Source organism: Vulpes lagopus, chromosome 2 (genome assembly GCF_018345385.1).
Source record: "Vulpes lagopus strain Blue_001 chromosome 2, ASM1834538v1, whole genome shotgun sequence".
NCBI classification, from domain to species: domain Eukaryota; kingdom Metazoa; phylum Chordata; class Mammalia; order Carnivora; family Canidae; genus Vulpes; species Vulpes lagopus.
In genome coordinates, this window is record NC_054825.1 from 106,891,878 (window position 1) to 106,916,798 (window position 24,921).

The 24,921-nt window shown below is 50.8% G+C and overlaps 1 protein-coding gene across 3 annotated transcripts in view; it reads right to left on the reverse strand.

Annotated features, from left to right (window-relative positions):
• The window catches only part of AGPAT4 (1-acylglycerol-3-phosphate O-acyltransferase 4), a 127,425-nt gene that overhangs the window by 10,998 nt on the left and 91,506 nt on the right, over nt 1–24,921 (reverse strand). For all 3 annotated transcript variants that reach the window (XM_041742805.1, XM_041742803.1, XM_041742806.1), the window contains 4 exons: nt 20,320–20,489; nt 5,961–6,122; nt 5,184–5,337; nt 1,430–1,532 (listed from right to left, as the gene is read on the reverse strand). In XM_041742805.1, the coding sequence (XP_041598739.1) occupies nt 1,430–1,532; nt 5,184–5,337; nt 5,961–6,122; nt 20,320–20,489 (589 nt within the window). The remainder of the gene's footprint in view (nt 1–1,429; nt 1,533–5,183; nt 5,338–5,960; nt 6,123–20,319; nt 20,490–24,921) is intronic.

Genomic DNA, 24,921 nt, shown 5'->3' on the forward strand with positions numbered 1-24,921 from the left:
TTTTGTTCTTTTCAATAACTTACTTGACAGCCCTGCCCTTCCTGTTTTAATGCTTCGTATTGAGGTAAAACCCGAGACAGCCTGTCCCATTTAGAAGGTGCACCTGCACCGGGAGGGGGTGTGTGTGTGTTTGCAGGAGGGGGCTGGAGAGAGACACTGTCATGTACCTGCCCTGGAGGGCCCACCTGGTATGGTTTCAGCTCTTAACGCCCTCATTCCTCCACGTGCTCCAGAGAGTTGCTGTTATCCGAGAGGCGACCCTAGTGGAGGTCCCATAATCTTGCACAGCTCAACGTGTCCCCAAATACCTGGAGCCCAGCTGGCCACTCAGCAGAGCCCCTGCCAGGTGTCTATAGGGCCCAGGGGACAAAGCCTCCTTTACCTCTGGGAGAAGGCCTCCCTCAGGAAGGTCGGTGGTCCTGCCCTCATAAGCCTTAAACTGTGTAGGCAGGTAGACTGCTAACTGTGGCAGGAGCAAACATAATAAATAGGATGCTTCTTTCTACTTATTAGGGGGGAGACAGAGTCATTTCCACCAAGAAAGCTGGTTAATTCAGGCTGTCAGGCCACCAGAACATCTCTCCTGGAAGGTCTGAGCTTTTCTTGCAGCCTCGTGGTGATGATCAGCCACCGAATTTACATCGTGTGTTAGACTTTGGCATCTGTAAGGTCTTTTCAAAAGTCATCAAAATGTTGTAGAACACTTAGCTAGTTCTCCAACAGCGGGCATGTCAGATCATCTGGGTTAGCCTTCTGGGAAGACATCCTAGTACATAAGAACCCAGGGCCATGACTTAGCCCTGTCACACTGGCTTCTATGTGTGAGTCCCTGCTGTATTTTGCTGTCTATGGCATCTTTCCATTTTTTCCCCATTCATCTTGATGGCATTGCAGAAGACCAGGGTGTAAGGTGATAAACAGGCCAAGAGAACTGCTTTGCCTAATATCTTGTGACATGTTTTCAATAAAATCGTTATATCTTGGAATGTAACACATAAGTAAGACACTGCTAAAATGTTCTCCATTTGATTCTAGACCTCCCTACAAATTATACGTGTTCTTCTCTGTGTGTATCTGTTTGTAGCAGACACGTCCTCCAAGAAAAGGGGTCAGTAAAGTAATCTCTTCACACTCAGTCTCAAAATGACTCTAAAATACTCTTTTCCATCTGCCCAACCTGACTCTGTGATGAGTATGAATTGTTCAGAGAGAATCAAAGCAGCTGAGAAGAAAGGAACCTTCTACTGATCATCGACATTCGCGCTGTGTGTCTCAAGCTCCTAATATACAGACAATGAAGTTCGTTTCATTACAGGTTGCAGACAAGAAAATAGTAAAGACTGCCCTGGAAAGAGGTCTGTAAGCCATTTGTGATCTATTTACTTTGATGGGCACACTCTCTTTTGGAAAGGAAATGATACCAACTTACCTGACATATAAATCTGCGTGATATTTCTTCCCATTTAGGACTCCCAACAGTGTTGGATTTTCATTATTTCTGAAATTGAGTGTACAGTCATATACAGCTGAAACTATAAAAAAATAAAACAAATACAAAGCAGTATATAGCATGTGAACCCAATTTTGTTTTGTAGATACACACATTGGAAAACAATAATGAAATTTGCTGGCTGGTTATCTCGGGAGGGTGGGATTACTGGGTTCTTCTTCATGCTTTTCTATATTGTCCAAATACCCTACCGGAACACACATCACCTTTTGTAATTAGAAAAGCATTCTATGACTTAGTAACCGAGACGGAGTGATCACTGCGGTCAGGACAGCTTAAAGCAATACTGCAGTGTCCCATCTAGAAGTACTAAAATGAGTACCACTGTTTAGAAGACATCAGTAATAAGATCAGCCCGTCTAAATCCTAAGGATGTGTCTACATTTATGGCAGTATAACCATTTTACGAGCGTTTCTCCCCCTAAAAAGTAAGATAGCTCCCAAACTAGAATAAGGTGCTGGAGACATCTTAGGGAATTGAACTAGAGTCAGTTGAAATATGGCTGAGGAGCAAAGAAGAATGTGTGATGTTAATGCATCTACTGAGTGGTGAGTTAACCTGTCAGCATGCTGCATATGTCAGCACCCACTGCTGCAGCCCCAGGGCCTGGCCCGGGTCCCACACCTGCTCAGTGGGTGGAGGTGGGGAGGGATGCAGAGGGTGTCAACGGACAGTGGGTGAACAGGAATCCAGAGTGTGGACAGGTGCCATTCCTGCCGTGTCTGGATGATGGGACTTGGCAGGAGAAAGAACACGAGTTTTGAAGTCAGCCTGGTGCCTGTGGGGCCTTCTTGGGGACATGCCACTCAGCCCCCCTAAACCTCGTTCCCCTGGAGAGGGGACCCACGAAGCCTTCCTCACATGCTGGCTCAGCTGGCCAGTCTGCACCTCCCGCAGGGCCTGGCACGCTGGGACAGGAGATGGTGAGCCTGCTACTTCACTGAGAGCTTGCCTATGTGCAATGACTACTAATCAAGTGGGTGGGAGGATGACAGGAGGGTCATCTTGGTCTGGTAGGGAATATGAAGAACCAAGATTCAAAAATCAGTCAGAAAACCTCTGTGCATTTCCTTCTACCTGCTGCTGGACGGCCCTGTGGGGTCTGCAGGAGGCCCTCCAGCAGCTCCTTGGTCTTGGCTGAGAGAGGGTCTCTCCCGCTGGCTCGCAGGAGTGCCTGGGGGTAACTCCCAACTCCCAGCCACCTAGACCACTGCCCCTTTCTGTCCTGGGACTGGAGGCTGGCTGTCCTCCCCGGTGGGAGCAGGTATCACTCTCCATGGCAGAGTGAGGCTGGCGGAGAGAGTCAAAGGCCTTCAGGCTGGAGGGGTGTGGCCATGGGGGGGTCATAGGGTCCGAGAGCAAGAAGGGGTCACGGAGCTCGTGTGCTTTAGTGGGTTTCCAACCTTCTTCAGACTGGCTCTTACACAGGAGCCTGATGCAGGGTTACTTTGGTTAATCAAGGAATGGGGGGCAGCCACGGGGGTTCCTTAGAGGGCAGCCTAAACACTAATGATTTGCACAATTCCCTCCTCTTCCATAGGAGCAACCCCAAGAGAAGGGTCTTTAAGTGATAAAAGGGCCCAGCATACATCCATCTGCCTGCAAAGGCCTTGAGACCAGGGGGAGCCCCGACAGCCCCTGCCACCAGGCAGCCTGGGTGTGAGCCCCCTCCCCTGTGAGCTAGTGGAGCCACTTAGAATGAATTCCTTAGATTCTCTCCAAGCCCCAACCTCCTCATCCGTAGGCTGGAAGTAAAAAAAAAAGTATCCTTGACTGGCAAGCACGCTCTGGCCATGCCGTGTGTGACGAGCTGGCACTGGGGGCAAATCAGAAGTGCCCTGTGCGTACTGGCACTTATCCCTGGGGAGGGGGCACAGCCTGCCTGGCGGGTTCAGCCTGGCTCTCTCTCAGGGCCTTCTGGAAAGGGGGGCACCCCCACCAGGGGGCGAAGGTGAGGCGAGCAGGCTCAGCAGGCGGCTCCCAGCAACCTCCAACATTAGGTGCCAGGCCCAGGCTGAGTCCTCTGCAGATGTCCTCATTTAACCCTCCCTGCCCCCGTGGAAGCTCTGCGAGGTGGCGCGCCCCGGGTCACAGGCCCGCAAAGGGAGCAGCCTGCGCTCATGTCGGTCCCCGCTGCTCCAACCCTGCTGTGCTGTGCGGGATGCTAGATGCGGTCTGGGGAGGGGGGGGTCTGGGGGCGGGAGGAGGGACGGGCAACAGGTGGGCGACCTCCACCCCGTGCTGGGGTCAGGAGGGACAGGGACCGCAGGGAGCTCGGGGACAGGCAGGTTCTAGCCTTGGGGGTGAGTCTTGAGGGCAACAGCTCTGCAGACGGACAGCTGGTGCCCCTTGGTGGTGTGGCTCCCATGGGAGGCCGAGGACTAGCGGGGTGATGCCTGGGCAGGAGGTGACCTGGGTCAGCCTGCGGGCGTTTGGGGGTGGGTGGGAAACGGGTGTGGGGCATAGAGGGCGGGGCTGGGCTCGGCACACCTGCTGCAGCACCTGCGGCCTGGTCTCCCCCTCGGGCGTGCTCCCCCCGCACCTGCGGCCTGGGACCCCCCCCAGGGCGTGCTCCCCCCGCACCTGCGGCCTGGGATCCCCTCGGGAGTGCTCCCCCCGCACCTGCGGCCTGGGCTCCCCCTGCAGGCCTGCTACCCGGTGGGCTCACTTAGGGCCTTGTGGCCCAGGGGAGGCCCTGGAGGGTTTACACGTGGCCTGGGGGTCCAGCAGTGCAGCAGGAGACCCCCTCGCCCGTCCCTCAGATCCTTCGGCTCACAAGAGAGAGAGAAGACGTGTCCTGGGGGCAACGAAGAAAAATAATTGCGTGCGGACAGAAGCTGTCTGACTTGCTGCCCGCCTCCCGCCAGGGCGGTGCCTGGCCCCTGGGGGATGTGGGGACATTGGTGTGACCTCGCTGCTGCCTCCTGCTCCGCCCCTCCCCGCCCACCAGAGCCCAGGGCCAGCCTCCTCCCAGCCTCCTTCAGGCCTCCACCTGGCCTCCTCTGGCCGGATGAGGAAAGCGGGCCTTTGGGAGGAGGGAGGCCTGCCCGGGAGAAGGAGAGGCAAAGCCCGGGCTTCTGGACCGAAGGGCCGAGGATTAAGGCGAGACAGAGTCCCTGACAAGAGACTTCATAAATGCAGCTGCTTTCCTGTTCTCACCCACGGAATGCAGGGCTCCAGACTCGGTCAGCTGGCACAGACGGCAAGGCCACAGGGTTCATCAGCTGCAGGCAGCTGGTGCCAACACATGGGCAAGAAGTGCCAAGCAAAGCAGAATGACCACAAGACCCTGGGCTGACGATGGTGGGCTCAGGCTGAACCCAGGAGAGGCCCCAGGTGGGAACCCAGGGATGCCTCAAGGTCAGCACAGCCTTGCTGTCCTGGGGCGGAGCAGCAGAGGGCAGTGTTTGCTCAGCGTGCGCGTGTGGGGAGGGAGGGAGAGAGAGAGAGAGTGTGTGTGTGTGTGTGAGAGAGAGAGAGAGAGAGAGAGCGCGAGCGCTGGCGGGCAGTGGCCTGGATCCTAGCTAACCAGCCTTTGTCCCCCGCTTGCCCCCCTGGCTACCAGCCACCAGCCTCGGTCAGCTGGGAAGCGCTGCCAGGGGAGAGCTATTCAGACCGGGAGCGGGTGGGTCTCCTTGCTGCAGGGGGCAGGGGTACAGAGATCTTCCTTACCTACATTTCTCAAACTCCTCACGGTGATGGCGAAGCCTTTGGTGCGCGGCAGCAGGTGGTACTTGAGGCTGGGCAGCCCCTTGGCTTGGGCCACCTGCATGCTGATCTGGTGCTTCTTCTCCGTGAACCGAGTGCCCTCACAGTGAATCAGGAACTGGAAGGAATGGGGCAGCTGTCACACACATGGCCCTTGGTCCCACTCGAGTCGCATGCTGTCCCCCCCCATACACCACGCTCACATAGGGCCCCACAGGAGCCCTGCTGGCCAGAGTAGGGATGGCCTGGCAGCTACGCCTGCCCATGGCCTCAGAGCCGGGCCCAGAGGCTGGCCTTCCTCTCCGTGTCTACAGGGGCCTTGGAGACAAGTTTACCATCTAAGGATAGTAGAGGAGTGAGCGCCTGTGTGGCTCTGTATGTCTGTGTGTGAATACGTGCATGTGAATGTGCCAAGAGCATCCCAAGTATGTATGTGAACATGAGAAGAGCATCTGAATGTGTGACAATAGACTGCATGTGTGTGTGACAAGAGCATCCTGAGTGTGTCTGTGACACAATCATCCTGTGTGTGACAAGAGCACCTAGAGTGAGCGTGAGTGTGACAAGAGTGTTCTGAAGATTTATTTCTGCACCAGTCAGCTCAAAGGAAAGGATAGGGTAGCGTGTGACAGCAGGGCAGGTTGGCAGGGCAGGCATGAGGCGTGCCAGGCTTCTCACGTGGGCGTGCACCGGGGCTGGGGAAGTGCAGGTGGGGGCGTGGCTGCACAGGGTCTCACGTACGAAATACTTCTCAGGGTAATCCCGGAGGTGCAGCAAGCTCTTCGAGACGGTCTTGCGGTCTTGTTCCCACTTGCGCGTGCAGAAGACCATCTCGGTGAAGTACCACATCCAGCCGATGATGGGGACGTAGGCCAGCTCCTTCTTGGCCAGAACTTTGGAGCCCTGAAACAGAGGAGGGGGCCCAGGGTGTCTGTGAAAAGGGTTTACTGCCCCTCTCTTATGGCTGTTGGAGATGTTACTAGAAAAAGAACAGATATGCTCTCCAAAGGCCTAAGGGGATGGTTCCAGAGCTCAGGGAAGCAAGAAGCCACTGACCCCAGGAGCCTCCCAAACCGGTCAACCGGAGGCCGAGGTTGTGCTAAGTCCGTGGGGCGAGGAGGAGGGGGGAGGCCCTCAGTGGGGGCAGGCAGGCATCTGGGCACATGGGGACTGGGGGGCACATTTCAGCATCTCTGGGATGCCCGTGTCATTTTCCAAGCCGGTCACTCAGTTGTGACACCAAACTTTGTCCGTAGATCTCACTCAATCCTCGGCCACGCTTAGCTCTGCCAGTAGGGCAGACATAGTTCTCCTTCCCCAGCGTAGGAAATGGGGTCTGGAGGGTTCTCTGACTCGGAGGGTGGCAAAGTGGGGCCCACCGACAGGCCAGCCCCTGGGGCTGCTCCATGCAGGCCCCAAACCGCTGTGCCAGGCCGCCTGGCCTGCACCTGCCTGGAGAGGACCAGGGACCCAGGGCACTGCAAGGGGCAGGAGAGACACAAAACCTGCTTTTCATCTAGTGAGTTGGCCTCTCTCTTTTCCACCCTAATTTCGGAATTGGCCAAGGTACTTGTTGAGATAGCTGTCATTGATCGGCGGCATGGGTGATAGGGCCAGTGACCTGGACAGGCAGGCAGCCTCTGCAGGGCTCTTGGCAACAACTGTCTCGTTATGCCCTGAACCTAGGAGGCCTATCACGTTGCCAACAACCACGCAGCTGTAGCTTGGGGAAGAGCAGGGCCGCAGCACCCCACCCACCTGTGTAGACATGAACAGCTGCTTGCTCCCTTTATGTTAAAAACAACACACTAAGGAGGGCACTTGATGGGATGAGCACTAAGTGTTATGCTATATGTTGGCAAACTGAAATTTAGATTAAAACAAACAAACAAACAAACAAACAAAACACCAAAAGCCAAACAACAACAATAATAATCTTCCCCCACGGTGGGAAAGACAAAGCACAGACACCTTTCGGGCTTAAGTGTCTCCATGTCCATGGGTTTTGTTTTTGTTATTCCCACAGACCCAACAAGCAATTCTCTTGAAGAAGAGAACCAAGCCATAAAAGCTGGGCCTGCTCCCCGGGGACCTACAGGCCAGTCCCCGTGGGTCCAAGAACTCGCTGTCCCTGGAGGGGAGGGCTTCATGCAGGCCAGGCACAGGTTATGCATTTATAGGAATTCTCTTCAATTTGAAATCAAAAGGAATACCCCCACTTTATAGATGATCAAACTGAAGCACACAGATATTAAGTAACTTCCTCAAAATCACCAGCTAATAGCTGGGGAAGCTGAGACTTTTGGCCAGGTTGCCTACTGCAGGACAAAGTCCATGATGAACGTGAATGCCCACTGAGGCATGGGGCCAGACACCGAGGGCTGCCTACCCAACAGCCATTGTCCCTTCCTCTTTCATTTACAGCCTCCACTCTTTCAAAGGCAACATGCTCAGGCCCTGGCGGGGTAACCATGAGTGACGTCACCCCAGCCTGGTGTCTCCCGGACCCCCTTCACTTAGTGCAGGCATCTGACCCAGTTCTGCTCAGGTGGCTCAGAGGTCTGCAATGGTGCATGCATTCTGGGGCTTCTGGGAAATTCTGCTCCATGACAAGGAGAGAGATGGCCAGGAGGCCCAGCTACTTTTTCTGCCGTGAACATGGCTGCTGAGTGTGCCACGGCTTTGACATCACGTTGTGACCCTGAGACAATAACCTAGAACTGCTGAGGCCATTGGAGCCTCTGAGCCAACCCAGGAGACGTCTGGCTACAGACTTGCTATCATCTGAGGTAGCAGAATGCCTTCAAGGCCAAAGCCCCAGGATCAAAGTTTCTGTACATCTTGAGCTGATGAGAGCCTGTGACAGAGGGTCAGTCACGTTATGGGTACAAATCTTTCCTAGAATCAGCTTTTTTCTTTTCAACATGGGGTCACTTTAAATCCTAAAAGCATGAACTAATTATCCTGACTCGTGCTTGCTCATGCTATCAATGAGAAGGAAGTGCCTGTCACTCAGAACACAAAACCAAATTGCCTTGGGAATCACCACTCTGCCCAGAAGAGCCATTTAAAAGCCATTCAGCATGTGTCCACTGCCAGGTTTCAGGTCCTGAGAGGCCCTGTCTGCCTTCCCTCAGCCTCCACCTCGTCAGCAGGGATGTTCTCATGCTCTCTGCCTCCGCACTTCAGTTAACTCGCTACTCATGGCCTGAGAGATGAAAACAAGATAGAAAATCCTCACCAATGAACTAAACTTACCTTCTCAGTAGGTTAGGACTATTGACAAAAACTAAATGTTCCTGAACTCATTCCAAAAATACTTTGTGGCAACACAGAGGGATTCTGAAAGATGATCTATTCTGTAACCAAGAAGGGGATTGTATACTGTAAGGTAGCAACCTGTTGGATCTAGGAAGGGGAGTGGCTCCATGCGGTCAATCCTGTATGTCTGGTGGGGAAAGTGCTCTCTGGGGTATTTCCTATTAATAGCTCTATCCCACCAAACCCACTAAGTGGGTCTTAGTGGTTGACCTTTGATAACCTGCTGCTAAGAGGAAACGGAACTTTGTGTAGACCAAAGAGGTGAGCTCGAGAGTCTACATTCCATCACTGTCCTACTGTGTTAGAGCGCTGCAAATCACCTAATGCCCCATGGTAGAGAGCTCAATGAATTATGGTATATACGACAGACCTTACGTACAGTGCATAATGTGATACTACAGAGCCGTGACTGTAGCCTGTGGGCCAAAGCAGCTCCACCACCTGTTTTTATAAATAAAGTTTTATTGGAACACAGCCACTCTCTTTCAGTTATACATTGCCTATGGCTGCTTTCATGCTGCACCAGCTGAGCTGAATAGTTGTGATGGAGGTGATATGGTCCACAAAGCCTAAAATATTCACTATCTCACCAGTTATAAAGTTTGTCACCCTTTGATTTACAGCCACTAAAATTTGTTTCCTACAAATGTTTAATAGCTGGGGAAATGCTTATTATGCAATACTAAATTTTTAAATGGTCTGGAACCAAAGTTGAGTCTACAGGCTGATTATGACTACATGGAAAAAGTAAAACAGCTGAGTGGTTGAATCAGAAGTGATTTTTTATTTTATTTTATTAGATTTTCCTGTATTTTATCAACAAAATATTTTGCAGTGTTCCTCTAACAATGCCCCTTTTAAGAAGTAGTTGACATCAGCACATTTCAACCATTTGCTTCTGGAACATAAGTAAGACTGGATCAAAACAGCCTATTTGGTGACGACGATCAAAAGGAACAGAGGAGATATTTGCTTTTATGTTGAATTATATCTTTCAACTTTGAAGTTCTGGATGTTATCATTAGGCCTAGCCCTTGATGTTAACTGTGTTTATTTGATATAAGAAATGTTTTTAAATAATCAGGTAGAAACTTTTGCCTTCCAAATCAAAGATACTTTACTTGATTTCCTTTCCTTGGCAGGGATAATAGGATTTGAGAAGCTTTGAAATCAGACCTGGTTTTGATCAGGCTCTACCACGGCCCAGCTGTGTGACTTTGGTCTAGATACTTAACCTTCCAAGTCTCAATTTTCCCAGCTGTATTATGAGGAAAGGAAGACTTATCTCAAAGTATTGCTCTAAAGATTTAGATAGCATCTGGAAATATATACAAAGGAGCCGAGATGAGTATCTGACAACAGGTGTTCGATAACATTTAGCTATTATTACCACCACAGAGTAAACACAGGGGGTAAACATCCCTTTCAATTCAACCCATTTCCTAAGCCATGCTTTAGCATGTGGTAATAATGAAAGGTTTTGGGTCTTCCAGTGCTCCTCGATGGGCAGTGTGCTGAGATTTACAGCACTTCATTTAAGACCAAGAGACTAGGAACTTACTACTCAAAAATGCTTACAGTCCTCCAGGAAACTCAATATGCCATCAGTATCATGACTCTCCCAGGCCAAGCAAAGGTTTCCATGCTTGGGTGGTAACAGAAAGGAAATTCTTCAGGAAAGAATGTATAAAAACAATATCAATTTCGTTTATTCTGGATTTATTTTGAGGGTAGATCTGAAAGGATTTACTGATGAGTTAGATTTACCACAGGCCCATCTAGACATTAGTATGTCTGGAAAATCAAAAATGTTCATAGGAAATTCAACTTCCTGTGAGGAAGCGACAACTGCAAGGACCTGGCCATTTCTGGTAGTTGTAGGGAGTTGCTGACATAATATCACATTCTACAGTTAAAAGTTTATGAAACTTTTGAGTGTGTGTGTGTGTGTGAGGTGTGCGTGTAAGAGTGGGTATGTGTGTGAGAGATTTGCGAGAGAGAAAGTGAGTGTGCGTGAGAGAGAGAGTTGTATATGTAGAGTGTGAGTATGTATGAGTGCATGTGAGAAAGAGGGAGTGTGTGAGAGAGACTGTGTGGGAGAAAGACTACGTAGAAAGTGTATGTGAGAGTGTGTGTGTATGTGTGAGTGTAGGAGAGAGTGTGCGTATGAATGTTCATGAGAAGTGTATGTAAGAGAGACTGTGTAGAGAGTGTGTGAGACTGTGTGTGTAGAGACTGTGTATGAGGGAGAGTGAGAGAGACTTGTAGAGAGTGTGTGTGTGTGTGTGAGACTGTGTGTGTAGACTGTGTGAGGGAGAGTGAGTGTGTGAGAGACTGTGAGTATGAGACTGTGAGTGTAGAGTGTGTGTGTGAGTGAGACTGTCTAGAGAGACTGTGAGAGTGTGTGTGCAAGAAGGAGTATATGTGAGACTGTGTGTGTAGAGAGTGCATGTGTGTGTGAGAGACCATGTGTCTGAGAGACTGTGAGAGTGTGAGTGTGAGAGTATGTGTGAGACTGTGTGGAAAGAGTATGTATGTGAGTCTGTGTGGATGTAGAGAGAGAGAGAGTGTGTGTGTGTGTGTGTGTGTGTGAGAGAGAGAGAGAGTGAGGGAGAGAGCTGTCTAACCACAGCTGCCCAATCATCTAACTCAGCAGCCCATAACCACAGCTGGGACCACCCAGTTGCTCAGAGAGACATCCAATGCCATGAACCCTCCAACACCCCATGAACCCCTTCAGCACCTCCAGCCACCTGGAAGGGTCAGAGGAGGCAGGGGCGTCATGGGAAGGTGACTGAACAGGATGCCCTACCAGTTCCAACCATCCTACAAACCCAGCATCAACACTAAGCATTTTTATCTGATCAGTTGGCAGGTGGACATGTCGGAGAAAAACCTAAGCTAGAAAGTCCTGATTCTGCTCATTTTTCATCACGGAGGCTGTGGAGCTGACACAAGGGAGACCACTGGAATGTACTGGATCTCAGTGCATCTTCAAAGCAGTTCTTTCTAGCACCACATGGTCTCTGCTTTGAAGATACACTGAGACTATGTGGCTCTCGCCTCTGACCACTCTGCAGGCACCGACAGAAAACACAATTAGGGACTAATATTAATCAGTAGGGACAGTCCCTGGTCAACACGTTGCTTGCACAAGTATCTCTTCCTGGCTTCCAAGCGCATGGCCGTTCCTGAAGGTTTACCAGTACGGTCACCAGTTGGTCATCGGGATTCACCCAAAGTCATTTATTTCCACTAAATACATAAAATACCTGAATGATGTATCTTAAATGGAACTTGAACGCAGACTACAACATTAACCCTCTGAATTTTCCCCTGCGTGTGAGCTAGGCCCCATCACTGCAGAGGACTAGCAAGTCAGCCAACAGCTCAGCCTCCTTCTTGATGTGTGATACATGGACTTGAACCTCGGAGCCGTTCTGTCCATGCCACAAGTGTTTGTTAAGTACCTCTTGTGCCAGGCACTGAGCCACCAGGTGCTGGGGACAGCGAGGTGAAGATGATCACCCCTGGCCTCGAGATGCTCAAAGGCTAGCGGGACGGGAGAAACAGGGAGCTCCCAATTTCTCCTTCCCTTCCGCCACTAAACTCTGAGAGTTGTTGAACAGACATGCTCTCTGGCAAAGGAGGTAGGCCCGAGACTGGAAAAGATGGGGCTGGAATGTGTCTCTGAAATGGAAGTCTCTCACTGCAGTAAAAGGCAGGAGCTAAGACTGGAGCTCAAAATAAGGAGCCAGGCATGTGGGTGTACGTGCACGCGTGTGCGTGTCTAAAGGTGAGATTCCATTTGTGCCAATGAAGGGAACATACATGTGGCCTAATTCTGCTTATACTCGTTGCTTTCTCTTGCTATCTCCCTTCTCTGATGCTAAAAAAGAAAATGCTGGGGACTTACACTACCAGGAAAATCTCAAGAGAGTCTGAAAACAAAATGAACACTGTTCCGCAATTAGTCACAGCCACGGGGGAAATGCATAAAGCAAACATGAGACAAAAGCACTCTGTGCGAATTCATCGCTCTTCGACTGGAAATGAGCGTGGATCGTTTGTCCAGGCGGAGCACAAGGCTCACAGCGCTCGGGCCCTTGACGGCCTCTTCCCCCACCCAGGTCTACAGCCCTCCCCTCATCCAACCCGAAACTCTCCTGACTGCCCGGAGTGCAGACATGGATTGGGGACGGAAGGGCACTTGGGGACAAAGGAAACTCTTGAACGCTGGCTCCTTAGCACACTTGACTGCTCCGCAGGATCAGGGCTCCTGATAAACGGATGAGAGAGAGGAGCCCCCTGTGCAAAGCCCTGCTCCCCCTTCCTGAGCGCAGATCCTTGCCCCACCCCACCCCCAGCCTCTATCCTGAATGGCCAGGCCTTCCCAGGGTGGATGGAGAGACAGAGCAGGACTTGCAGGGCCGGGGCTGGGAGAGCAGGGCCCTGCAAGGGCGGAAGATAACTGGAGCTCGGGCCACACCTTGTGGCGGGTGTTTGGTTAGCAGTTGAGGGAAGCACAGGGAGATGGGGGCAGGGGAGGGCCCTGGGGATGTCAGCAGACCGGTGTGGCAAACAGGGAGCATCACTGGGCCCTGCAGAGTCACAGCTGTTTCCCAGGATGAACATCACAGGCTTTGAAGGGCTGCTGAGGGTTGTGCGAAGAGGACGAGCAAGCCCAGTGGTACTTCTGCTTGGAGCAAGTCTGGATTGACGATCTGTTGGTGTAATCCCACGCTGGCCTGGGAAAGACCTTGCCAGAGGAGACTGACTAATAAAAAAGAAGACCGGGCCGCCTGGGTGGTTCTGTCGGTCCAACTCTTGATTTCGGTTCAGGTCATGATATCAAGGTCCTGAGATCCAGCCCCAGGTGGGAGGGAGTCTGCTTGTCCCTTTCCCTATGCTCCTTCTATGCTCTCTTTCTCTCTCTCAAATAAATAAATAAAATCTTTTTAAAAAATTAAAAAGACCCTGGGGGGGTTCTAACAGCACTACACTTTTAAAAATAAAGTGCAAGGGGGATCCCTGGTTAGCTCAGCGGTTTAGCGCCTGCCTTTGGCCCAGGGCATGGTCCTGGAGTCCCGGGATCGAGTCCCACGTCAGGCTCCCGGCATGGAGCCTGCTTCTCCCTCTGCCTGTGTCTCTGCCTCTCTCTCTCTCTCTCTCTCTATGTCTATCATAAATAAATAAATCTTAAAAAAAAAATAAAATGAATAAAGTGTAAGGCAGCCTGGGTGGTTCGGCAGTTTAGCGCCACCTTCGGACCAGAGCGTGATCCTGGAGACCCGGGATCGAGTCCCACGTCGGGCTCTCTGGCATGGGGCCTGCTTCTCCCTTTGCCTGTGTCTCTGCCTCTCTCTCTCTCTCTCTCTCTCTCTCTCTCTGTCTCTCATGAATAAATAAATAAAATATTTAAGAAAAATAAAAATAAAGTATACATGAATATTTCCAGGGATGTATTCAGTGATGAACTCAAGGGACATCTGTACTTCCACCTTGGCCGGGGATACGCCCACTGCCCGAGTCCTAAGGGATGGCACCTGCTCGCCGTTCTCTTGGCTTCCTCGTCTCTACAACACCAGACCCCATATGGGGCCCAACAGGAGAATACTTGGAGGCACCCTGCCCACTCTGTGTGGTGGGTGCTCCCGGAGTGCAATATGGATGATGCTGATTAAGCCACTGAGGGTGGTGGGGGAGCGTGTTTCTCACACGTCCATGTGATAGTGGCCTTGAGGGTGATGCAAACCCACCCTAATGGAGCTGATAAACCAGGGCTGCAGGTGTCTCTAATGGAAAACATCAAACCCTTCACATCTAGGGGCGCCTGGGCGGCTCAGTGAGTTAAGCTGATCTGCCTTCAGCTCAGGTCAGGATCCCAGGGTCCTGTGATCGAGCCCGGTATCAGGTTCCCTGCCTGTCCCTTTGCAGCTCCCCCCTCCCCACTCATGCTCCCTCTCTCTCTCAAATAAATAAAATCTTCAAAAAAGAAGAACACTTCTCCATATCTTTAAACTTCTCATCTCTCTGTAGCCAACAGGGACGTGACAAACATGTATGAAGAAACCACGATACACGGAATACAACCACACTTTGCATTGCATAAACATGATGGGGGATGCTGGTCATGTGGGGATCTAGCTCTCGTTAAATCCCATTTTGTAAAATGTTTGCTCCCTCTTCTGTCTTCCATAACATATCCTACTTTTCATAATAAGAAAATATTCAGGGATGCCTGGGTGGTTCAGAGGTTGAGCTCCTGCCTTTGGCTCGTGATCCCGGAGTCCTGGGATCGAGTCCCACATCGGGTTCCCTGAGGGGAGCCTGCTTCTCCCTCTGCCTGTGTCTCTGCCTCTCTCTCTCTCTCTCTCTCTCTCTGTCTCTCATGAATAAATAAATAAAATCTTAAAAAAAAAAGAAAATATTCAGTGAAGGGAAACTCATTAAGATCAAGGAAACTAAGAATCATTGCACATCTACTTCATGCAAAGGACTTGGACTAGGTATTTTACTTATATTCATTAAACCGCTACATATATTCAGCAAGCCCTATATATTTACTAAGCTCTTATGACACCACGAAATGGGAATTATTAACTGAGGTTCAGAGAAGTCAGATAACCTCTCCAAGGTCACACAACTGGTCAATGCAGGAGCCACGTCTGTAGAGCTCGAAGACGTTGTCTGCCTACACATCCCTCTCTCCCCACCACCCTTAGGAGAGAACTGTTCTGGAGTAAGCAGAGGGGAAAAGAAAGAATTGCTCTTGATGTCTGAGCAGAAGGCATAGGATCATCTTTCAAAGCATCTGCTTTTCTGCTAAGTTTTACACCTTCGAAGACAAGAGAGAGGAAACCCACCATTTGGGGGGGGATGTTATAATTGATGGGGGTTTATAGGAAATCACCTTGTAGCCTTTCTAAATGATTCCGCATTGACATTTTTCCTGCAGACAACCTTTAGGGAGAAAAGTGATCCCTTCATAATCAAACTTTAAGGCATGCTGGTTTTCAGGCACGTGTCACCTTTCACAGAAAGAACCGTATTTCACATTAAGGACCAGAAGCATCCTGGCAAAATCAAACTGGACCACCAGCAGTCAGGGTCCTGTTGTAGTTTCGACTCCTCAGTGCTTTTCTGGGGTTTTATGGCATCTGCCAGTCATTTTACCAAGGGCCGTACAGGCTACTACCCCTGCCCAGGTGAGCACAGCAAAGCAGCAGCAGCCCACACCTTCAGGGAGTCTGAATCAGCCCCCGGTGACCTTGACTGGCTGCCAGTGAAGTGAGTGGGAGGGCCAGCGAGCGCGCCTGGCCAGGCCAGGGGAAGAGCCAGTCAGCGCCACCCAGGAGCCGGGAGCCCGGCCGCTTGCTCACAGCAGGGAGGTATCATCCATGGTCTCCCTTGAGGGTGACACTCAGAAGGACAGGAGCCCCCAGGATGGTGCTGTAGGGCTGACTGGTCTGTGGTCAAATACGCTGGCTGTCACCCCTGCCCACCACATGCTGCTGCCCTAAGCGAACGTGGTCAACCCTATGTCACTGGTCCTGTCAACCCCCTGGGTCCCGTGGTGAGGTATGTATGTCCCTTCTTTACCTCTCTTTTGTATATTATAAAGTCACTGAAGGCAAGGACTGTAGGTCCTTGAAGGCTCAGGGGTCTGCCTTCGGCTCAGGTCATGATCCTGGGGTCCTGGGATCGAGTCCTGCATCACGCTCACCTCTCCCTCTGCCTATGTCTCTGCCTCTCTCTGTGAGTCTCTCATGAATAAATAAATGAAATCTTTTAAAAAAAGTATTGTAAGGATGCATACATGGCTATCATCACCATCCTAAGAGCTTTGTGAGCAACATCAGAGTGCCTCTGCTTAGGGTAATAATTCTACTACTCTCCTGCTTCTCCCTGAATGAGGAAATGCAACAGAAATTCGATCGGTTTTCAGGCTGAGCTCTAATACGTATTAACTAAATAATATTTTCTAACAGCAAATGTGAGGTCCGAGAGCAGATGTCATGCTATGGTGTGGTAGCAGGCTCTGTGCCCGCCTCAGTGGTCCTCACCTCCTGGGGTCTGAGCCCTCTTGTAGCCCACCTTGCTTCCTGGGGGAGGTGGGCTGGACTCATGGACAGAATAATGACCAAGTGATGATACCACTTCCGAGTTCTGCTCACAAAAAGGCTGTGGCTTTTTTTTTCTTTTGCCTTGTGTGCTTTCTCCCCCTCTCTCTAGCACTGCATGCCCTGGGACAAGCCCATGGCCATGTCCAGGGTAAAACTGAGAAGAGGCCCAAGGGAAGGCTCAGGCCTGGCAACACACACAGGGACCAGTGTGGAGGCAGGTCGCCCGCCACACAGCGAGCCTTCTGATGAGACCACCACCCTGGCTGGTGGCTTGATGGCGACCTCATGAAAGACCCTTGCCAGGACCCCAGTTGGCCTAGATTCCAGCCACCCAAACTGAGGTAACACGTGTTTGTTGTGTGAAGCGGCTATGTTTTGGGGCTTGTCACACTGCCATAGAACATATCTGGCCTTTTTAACAATCTGAAGAGAAATACCCCAGTTGGGATGTAGGCCAACTTCCAGGCCAACACCTCTCAGCAGGTAAACACTGACCGTAGCGGCTACTGTGTGCAGGGTGCTTATCGGGGGCCCTGGTGCTGCTAGAAGACCCAACAAACATGACCTTGGGCAACCTGCCGGGGCCACTGTGAAGTGGCATGTAGGTATCTTACTGGGACAGAAAGAGGTAAACAGGTACCGGAAGCTTTAGAAGCCCTGACCCTCTGCATTGCACACCGAAGTTTGTGGGGCACATTACAGACACATACTCGTAACTGTCCACAGGCCATGCCCACCCCCAGGGAGGAGAGGGTGGGTGCACTCTTTGGAGGTCACAACCAGAGTGTTTGCGCCCTGGCCCGCACCATGAAATGCCAGGTCCGAGGGGAACCAGCCCCCAGAATGACCGTGTGGGGCCTTGGGCACCTGTAAAAAGTCTAAAGACTTTTTTCTCCTTTTTCAGAAAATCTCATCACTTTCCCCCAAAAAACAATTCCACATTTAATTACCCCATTCTCAGGAATTTGGGCAAATCTCACTTGCTTCTATTTAAACTCATTTCCTCTTGGGCTGTTACCTGCGCCGGTGAGAACTGCCCATCAGGAACCTTCTCCTTGGCCCTTCCTCTCTGAGAGGCAAGCTCCCCAGACTCCAGAAAGATCTCAAAGTCATGCGTTATTTTTAAAAAGAGATCAATCAGGTGTCTTTTTTGGGGAAGGTGATTTAAGACCACAGGTACTGCTGAGCAGTTCTTATAACACAGAGGCTGCTCTGTATCCTCTCAAGAGTAGCGGGAACAAGCGTGCCACCTTGGAAAGGGGCCAGGCAGCTCAACTGGCCTCCTGGCCTCTCCCTGGACCTCAGTGGCTCGAGCAGCAAGCACCTGCTGTGGGGACAAGGCATTCCCCTGGGACAAGAGTCTGGCAGCTTCCCCCTGAGTTGGCCCAACCCCCGACCCCGACAGAGGTCACCAACTGCCACCCCCCTCACCCTCTCCTGGCAGCCACTACTTGGCCAGCACGAAGTGTCCTTCGAATGTGCAGCCATGGCTCGGGCTGGTGCTGGGAGCTTGGAAGAAACGGGAAGGTGGTCATCTCCTGTCCCTGTGTAGACCCTCCCTCCGATCCTGCTGGGGACCCCAGGGCTCTAGGAAGCAGTTCAGCAAGAATCCAGAAAACCTGTGGCCCCAGTGAGTCGGGCTCCCCACAGCTTTTCCTCCCAACACCTCCTCGGGGTAAAGAGCAGAGCTCTGAATCAGACTTACTAATGAGTCTCCTGGAACCAATGACTTAGCCAAAACGAGGCTCTGGAAGTGTAAATAATCACAATGTGCTAAGAATCAGAAATAACATAAATACAGTGAACGGCACCCAGAAAGAGCTGGTGGTCGTCAAGCTACCAAGGGTAGAGCGAGGACTGCATGGTGCCTGCGAGGCCGACACACTTGCTTGGCCCAGGGCCTCCCGCCCCCGGCTGTCTGTGCGCTCACATTTGAGCCTGAACGCCTCCCAAAGCCACATGGGAAGCCGGGAAAACCCTGACTGTCCCCCCAAACACATTTGGAGAACCCGGATTGGGGGGACATCGGCACCCTGGGAAGTCTAGCTCTAAGGCAGGAGGACGGATGTCCCAGCAGTCGGGGTGCAAAGACACCAGGGTGCCCAAGACAGAAGAAGGACCTGTCACAATCATCCATATCCACAACAGGGTTCCGACTGTGATATTTTAGGGGGGGTAGTCTCCTCTTGCAGGAAATAAAACCACAAAATTATACTTGAGATCTCTGCCCAGCGTCTCTAAAATAGAGAAAGGCAGATGCTAGAACGTTCGGTCTTGTTCCCGAAAATACATTGAACGCACATGCGCGCACGGACATCACATTGGAGCTAGAAGAATACACAGGAAAGCAAAGAGGAGAGCTGTTGGCAGGAGGGCCTGTTGCTTTCCTAGAAATCCCTTCAGTGATTCACATGCAATCCAGTTTTCCAGAAGTCTCAAGGTAGCAACAGTGACGAAACACAGTGTTTCTATCTCTTGAAAAACGGCTAAAGATCTTACTTGCCTTTTGAAAGTTTAACTGCATAACGAGGAGCATCATTTGTCCCCGAGAAGCGCATTTCCTTGTCTCTCCTTTTGCCTCGAATTTAAAAGTGCATAAATGTATAAAAGCAGATGCAAAATGTGTCCCATGCTAGATAGTCCTCCTTCGCCAAGGGTCTTCCCAAATGGGCAAAGTCAAGGGGGCCCCCAGCGCTGCTGGCCACTCTGAGACCCTACAGGCGCAACTGGGACTGGATGCATGGTGCCTCCCCTCAGCGTCAGACCCGGGGACTCCCACATCCCAGCTACCCCCCTGATCTTCAATCTCCTACACACTGAATGCTGCGATTTGGTCTACCTGGTCCACCAAAAATAACGTGAGGAGCAGATACCCTGGCTGGCTGCGGGGGTTGCTCCCAGGTGCAACACAGGATCCCCCAGCTCTGGCACCAGCTGTTCTAGACCTTTCCCACCCTGGCCCAGCACCTGTTGTAAATCCTCCTGGGACAGCTCAGCACCAAGATGACTTTAATTCGGTTATCTGGTATAGGCATGACCAATACACACCTCAATGTTTTCAAGGTGACAAAAGTCAACCAAGAAAGCCCAGTCCCAAAGGTGTGCAAGAAGTCAAACTAGTTGGAGGATAAAGAATTTCCTATTTATTCTGAATTCTGACATTGACACTCTCTGGCTTGAGGATTCAACATTCTTGAGCCCACAAAGATGAAAATGTGGGGGTGAATGGTGCCCATAGGCCAGGGGAGCAGTAGAGCATAGAGATGAAGGGCATGAAGTGGCCTCGGACCATAGGAGTCCAAATCCAAATCTACTTCATAGCTGTGTGACCTTGAGCAGATTATTTAAACCCTCTATAACTTAGTTTTTTTTAAAAGGGAGGATATACATTGTCTATTCATTAATGTCTCTGTAAGGAGTAAACAAACTGTCTATAAAATATCTAGCACATAATTGCTGAATAAATACTATTATTGTGCATTAGAAGATGTTCATCTTGGTCCCAAGCAGGAATGAAAAGCAATTGGTTAAGAACATTTCATCACGTGGAAACCGTGAATGCCTCTGTCATCCTAAACGATGGAGAGCAAAAAGGCAAGTCATAGTGTCGAGCAGGGGAAATGTGGGAGGGGGTCAAGGTGAATCCAACTTACCCCTAACACCCCAAAGCGTTCGGCCAGGCTCCAACCACAGAGAAAGTCAATCTCAAACTTGTGGTTCAGAACCACAATGGCATTTTCCTTTCCATACTTGGGGTAGGCCTGGGGGTCTGTGTGGATGACGCACTCCGTGCCCGACCACCACTCCAGCAACATCACCAGCTCTGGAACAAACCACAACAGACAGACATTTATTTCACGCATCCTCGGTGACCAAGGCTTGGTTCTGCTGGGCCGGGCTGGCACAAGGCTCTACCCTCCCAGCTGGGACAGAAAGCAATTTCTAGGGGTCAAGTTCTGGATCATTTCAGCCCAGAGCACCGTCCTCAAAATGGTTTAGAAGCGGAAGAAAAACGAGAAAGACCCTGCAACAGCTTTCAGGGAAGGAGAGGAAGCTTTGAGAAGGCAAAATGACTTGCATTCCTTGATTAAGTGCCTTGGGGAGAGGTAAATCAGAAAGCCTGAATCCATCAAGAATGCCTGCCCTGGTGTTTACAGCGCTCCAAAAGGAAAGGCGGCATGAGGTGATGCACAGAATTCTTAAGATCCTGGGAAATGACTAATCGGGATACTTATTAACTCCCTCAAAGAGCACTAAATACCTAATTCCTCTCTCCCATTCAAGATGCTTGTGTGCAACCGAAATAATGAAGACCCATGGTGTGAGGAAGCGAGGTTACATCAGAGCCATTATACTGCCTAAGTGAAACTTAAAATATTCTTTGAAGGAGCTTGTGAAAAATAGAAGTCCTTTTTTCTCAGGCAATAATGACCCATTTGACTTGATTTTTCAGTGATGGCTTTAATTAAGGTGACCAATTCCCAACGTGGTTGCTTCGGGAAAAGCCTATCTATATGGTAGAAATTGTCCATAAAAAAAAAAAAAAAAAAAAAAAACAGAGAGAGAGAGAGTTGCATACTGGTGTAAAAACTCAATCTATGTAGCAGCTTTAAAGAGAATTTTGAAAGCTGAAGGTGTTTGGCAGGTGGGTGGGTGGATGTGCGAGGCCTCTGCCAAGGTAGCCCTGTTTATCACCAGTTAGTGGGGTACACATTTAGCAGAGGACTCACTCATCACCCTCCCCCTATGCACGCACGCACACACATGCACACACATGCACATATGCGCACACACATACACACACAGAGGAGCAGGTGCAGTCTTGACTCCAGGGAAACCTATTTTTAAAGGCTTGAGTGTCTGCCCTTGGAAATCTTTCTCCTTGAGGTCAGAGATGGATGCTTTCTAACAGGTGCGCTAGAACTCTCTAGAAGGCATTACAGGCTAGCTCCTAAGCAGTGAGCACTGTGGGACTTTGGACAAGTGACCCTCCTGGCGCCTCGGGGTCCTGATCTTTAGCATGGGCCACTTCACAGCTCCTGGGAGGATCGGAGCATACGAGGCACCGCGGGCACTCTGGCGAGCGCGCAGGAAGATCCCAACAAATCAGCCCCTCGGGACCCAGAGAAAACACCAAAGCCCCAGCCGGTTGTCCCTCGGGCAGTGACATCAGTGGGACAGAAGGTGGCAGGTCAGGGAAGGAAGGTGTTTGGGGGCGGGCCGGGCAGGCAGCGCTGCCAGCCAGGACACAGGGACAGTTCGACACCACTGGGTGCAGGGATGCTTACACTGCTGCACTGATTTCTTCTCGGCACGGATTTCTTCCAAGAGGCAGGATGGGCAGGACCCATCTATTATTCCATTTCTAGCCACAGAGCCCAGATAAGCCCCAAAAGCAGAACTACACAGAGGCCAACCAGATAAGACTGCCCGTTTCGGTGACTCACGTCCCACCGGCCCTCTGCAAACACTCCCTGGAGGCCTCTCTGGGCCCCACTCCCCGCCCCCCCGCCCCTGCCCAAGGTCAGGCGGGGCTGGTGCACACTTTCCCCAGGTGGCACTTGGAGCAGCCTGTGTGATACAGCGTGAGCTTGGCTCCCCTGTTACAGAGCACGGGCCCTGGGAGCAAGCGCCGCATTGTTTGGTTCTTCTAACTCTGGCCTTAATCCAGAACCCGGCGCGGCACCCGCACACGTATGCCTTCAAGAGCACCAGTGACCTACTGTGTGCAAGCACCTTGCCAGGTCCTGGAGGTCCTGGAGGTGTGGCTCAGGTGCCTACCCTCCCGGATTCGGCCGCCCAGGAGGAAGACGGTTCTCCATTCACAGGGCGCAGTGACAGGCAGGAAAGACTCGTGCACAGGGCGGATGCTTGCTGAGCGTCGTGCTCAGGCATACGGGGCTCAGACACTCTGGATTCTGCTGGTGCCACTCACCATTCACTCATTTCTCAATGTCCCCTAAGTCTCCCTGTCCTTGTCTGTGGGTATGGAATCATAATGACATGGTCAAGGCACCTAGCATAATGTGGCACGTAGTAGGTAATCAGTAAGCGACCAGCCTTTTATCACCGTGATATGCGTGGTGATTTTATAGCACGCAACGCTCTACACCAGGACCGCAAGAAGGAAGGGGTGGGGGGTGGAGGGGGAGAGCCAGACAGAGCCAGACCCAGAGAGCAGGGGGAGTGTTACAGAGACTTCTGGACCAGAGTGGGGAAGCGATGATTTATGGCTTCATAATGAAGGCAATGAGAAGCCACTAGAGCATTTTTAAATAGGCACACAGCAGCATCTAATTTGCATTTTGAAAAGCTCACTCTGGCTGAAGTGGGAACAGACCGAGACTCGGGCAGAAGCAGTCAGGAGGTGGGTGCAGTAGCCTGGCGGTCGAGGAGGGGATGGTGGCCGAGGCCAGGCAGGTAACAGCAGACATATAGGTTCTCAGGACGCGATTAGCCATATAACCAAACACTAGATTTCCCTGGGACAAAGAAGGTTCTCTCCTTCTTTTTTTTTAATACCAAAGGCTTTCAATTTCTTTTTTTATTCACAATAAATACATTTATAGAGTCATATTGTAAAAGAATTTTAAAATGCATAAGTATGTAGAGGAAAGGGTGAAATTCCCCTGGATGGCTTTGTGATGTGTCAATTAGGCTAGGCTGGACTACATTTCCCAGACCCCTCTTCGGTTTGTTTGTTTGTTTCCAGTTACGGGGGGTCACAAGGGACAATCCTAAGAGGGTTTGGCAGGTGGAAGAAAAGCGACACACACACACACATACACACACACACACACACCATTGCAGCTGATCTGCTGATCCACCTCCTCGGCACCAAGCAGCAACTGAGCTGAGCTGAGCCTGTAACTGCTCCTCCTCCACATCCCCTTCCTTCCTTCAGCTTCTCGGACTCCTGGGCCAGGTGTGTGTGTCTGCTGGCTCATGCAGGGCCCTCACACCATCAATACCAGATGCAGTAAGAACTGACATGGGACTCAGTCTGTCCTGGTAAAGGACTTCAGATGGTGCTTGGGGGTTCCCACCTCTTGATCGCCCCATCTTACCTCCATCACGCCTTCCTGACTGCCTGCCCTGGACCTTCACGCTCCAACAAGAGCTGCAGAGACCACACCCCCAGCTGCAGAGACAACCTGACCAGCCCCATGGTTGAACAAGGACCGGTCCTGGCCACCTGTCCCTGCACACAGGTAAATGCATAGCTCCCAGAAGCTCTGCCCCTGCTGGAACCCTGATGAGGCACGTCCTCCTCCTCGCCCCCAACCTGCTCCTTTCTCCTCGCAAGCTCCTTTCTGCTCCTTTCTTCTGGATGTGCTCACATAAATTTGGAAGGAAGTCTTCTAGTCCTGTTCCTACACTCATGTGTTTCCTGCCCACAAATGGTTCACACACTCTTGACCTTTGTAAAAATACACACAGTTGTTTTCTCCAAGTGGTATATTTTAGATCTTTCCATATGGACACATATTCAGAGTGACATTAGCAAATATTTGTTGGGCTCCGGCCATGTGCTGGGGACCATTCCAAGGGCTCTGCATGTGGTATCGTGTGAAATCCTCCCATTAACTCTGACACTGGAACATACGATTATTATCCCCATCTTAAAGATAAAGAAATACAAAGTATGGGATTTCTGTTCAATATGTGGAATTGTTGCTTTTTTAAGGTCAAAAATAGCCAGAATGACAATTTCATAAACGGTAACACAATGGCTGCATGCACGTTCAGGCTACGCATATATCACTATTTATTTAGCCATTCTGCCATTGATTAGCATTTTCCCCTCGCACTTTTTTTGTTAAAAATACGGCAATAACAGCCTTGAATAATGCACATTTCAGACACAAATATTAGTGAAAGTATTTCTCCTGCGTAGATATACACAAAAATAGAATTATGGGTTGAAGAGTATGCATATTTAAAAATTGTATGGATGTTTCCAAATTGCCCTCCAAGAAGATCCTGCCAATCTACACTTGAATCAACAACATGGGAGAAGGTCTGTGTCCCGCCACCTGGAACTGACACTGTAGCTCCTTGCAGGCCGGGAGCCATCCACATCCTTCAACATGTGTTCCCATGAAGCATGGACTAATTCCTTCAATACCTGTGGCATCCTCCAGGCAGCACCCGTGTCCCCTCATCTTTGTGTCTCCCACACCCTTGTCCCAATACTCAGCATGGAAGACACTTGGAAAGAGAGCTTTTGTCTTTAGTTGAATGACTTCCTGGCT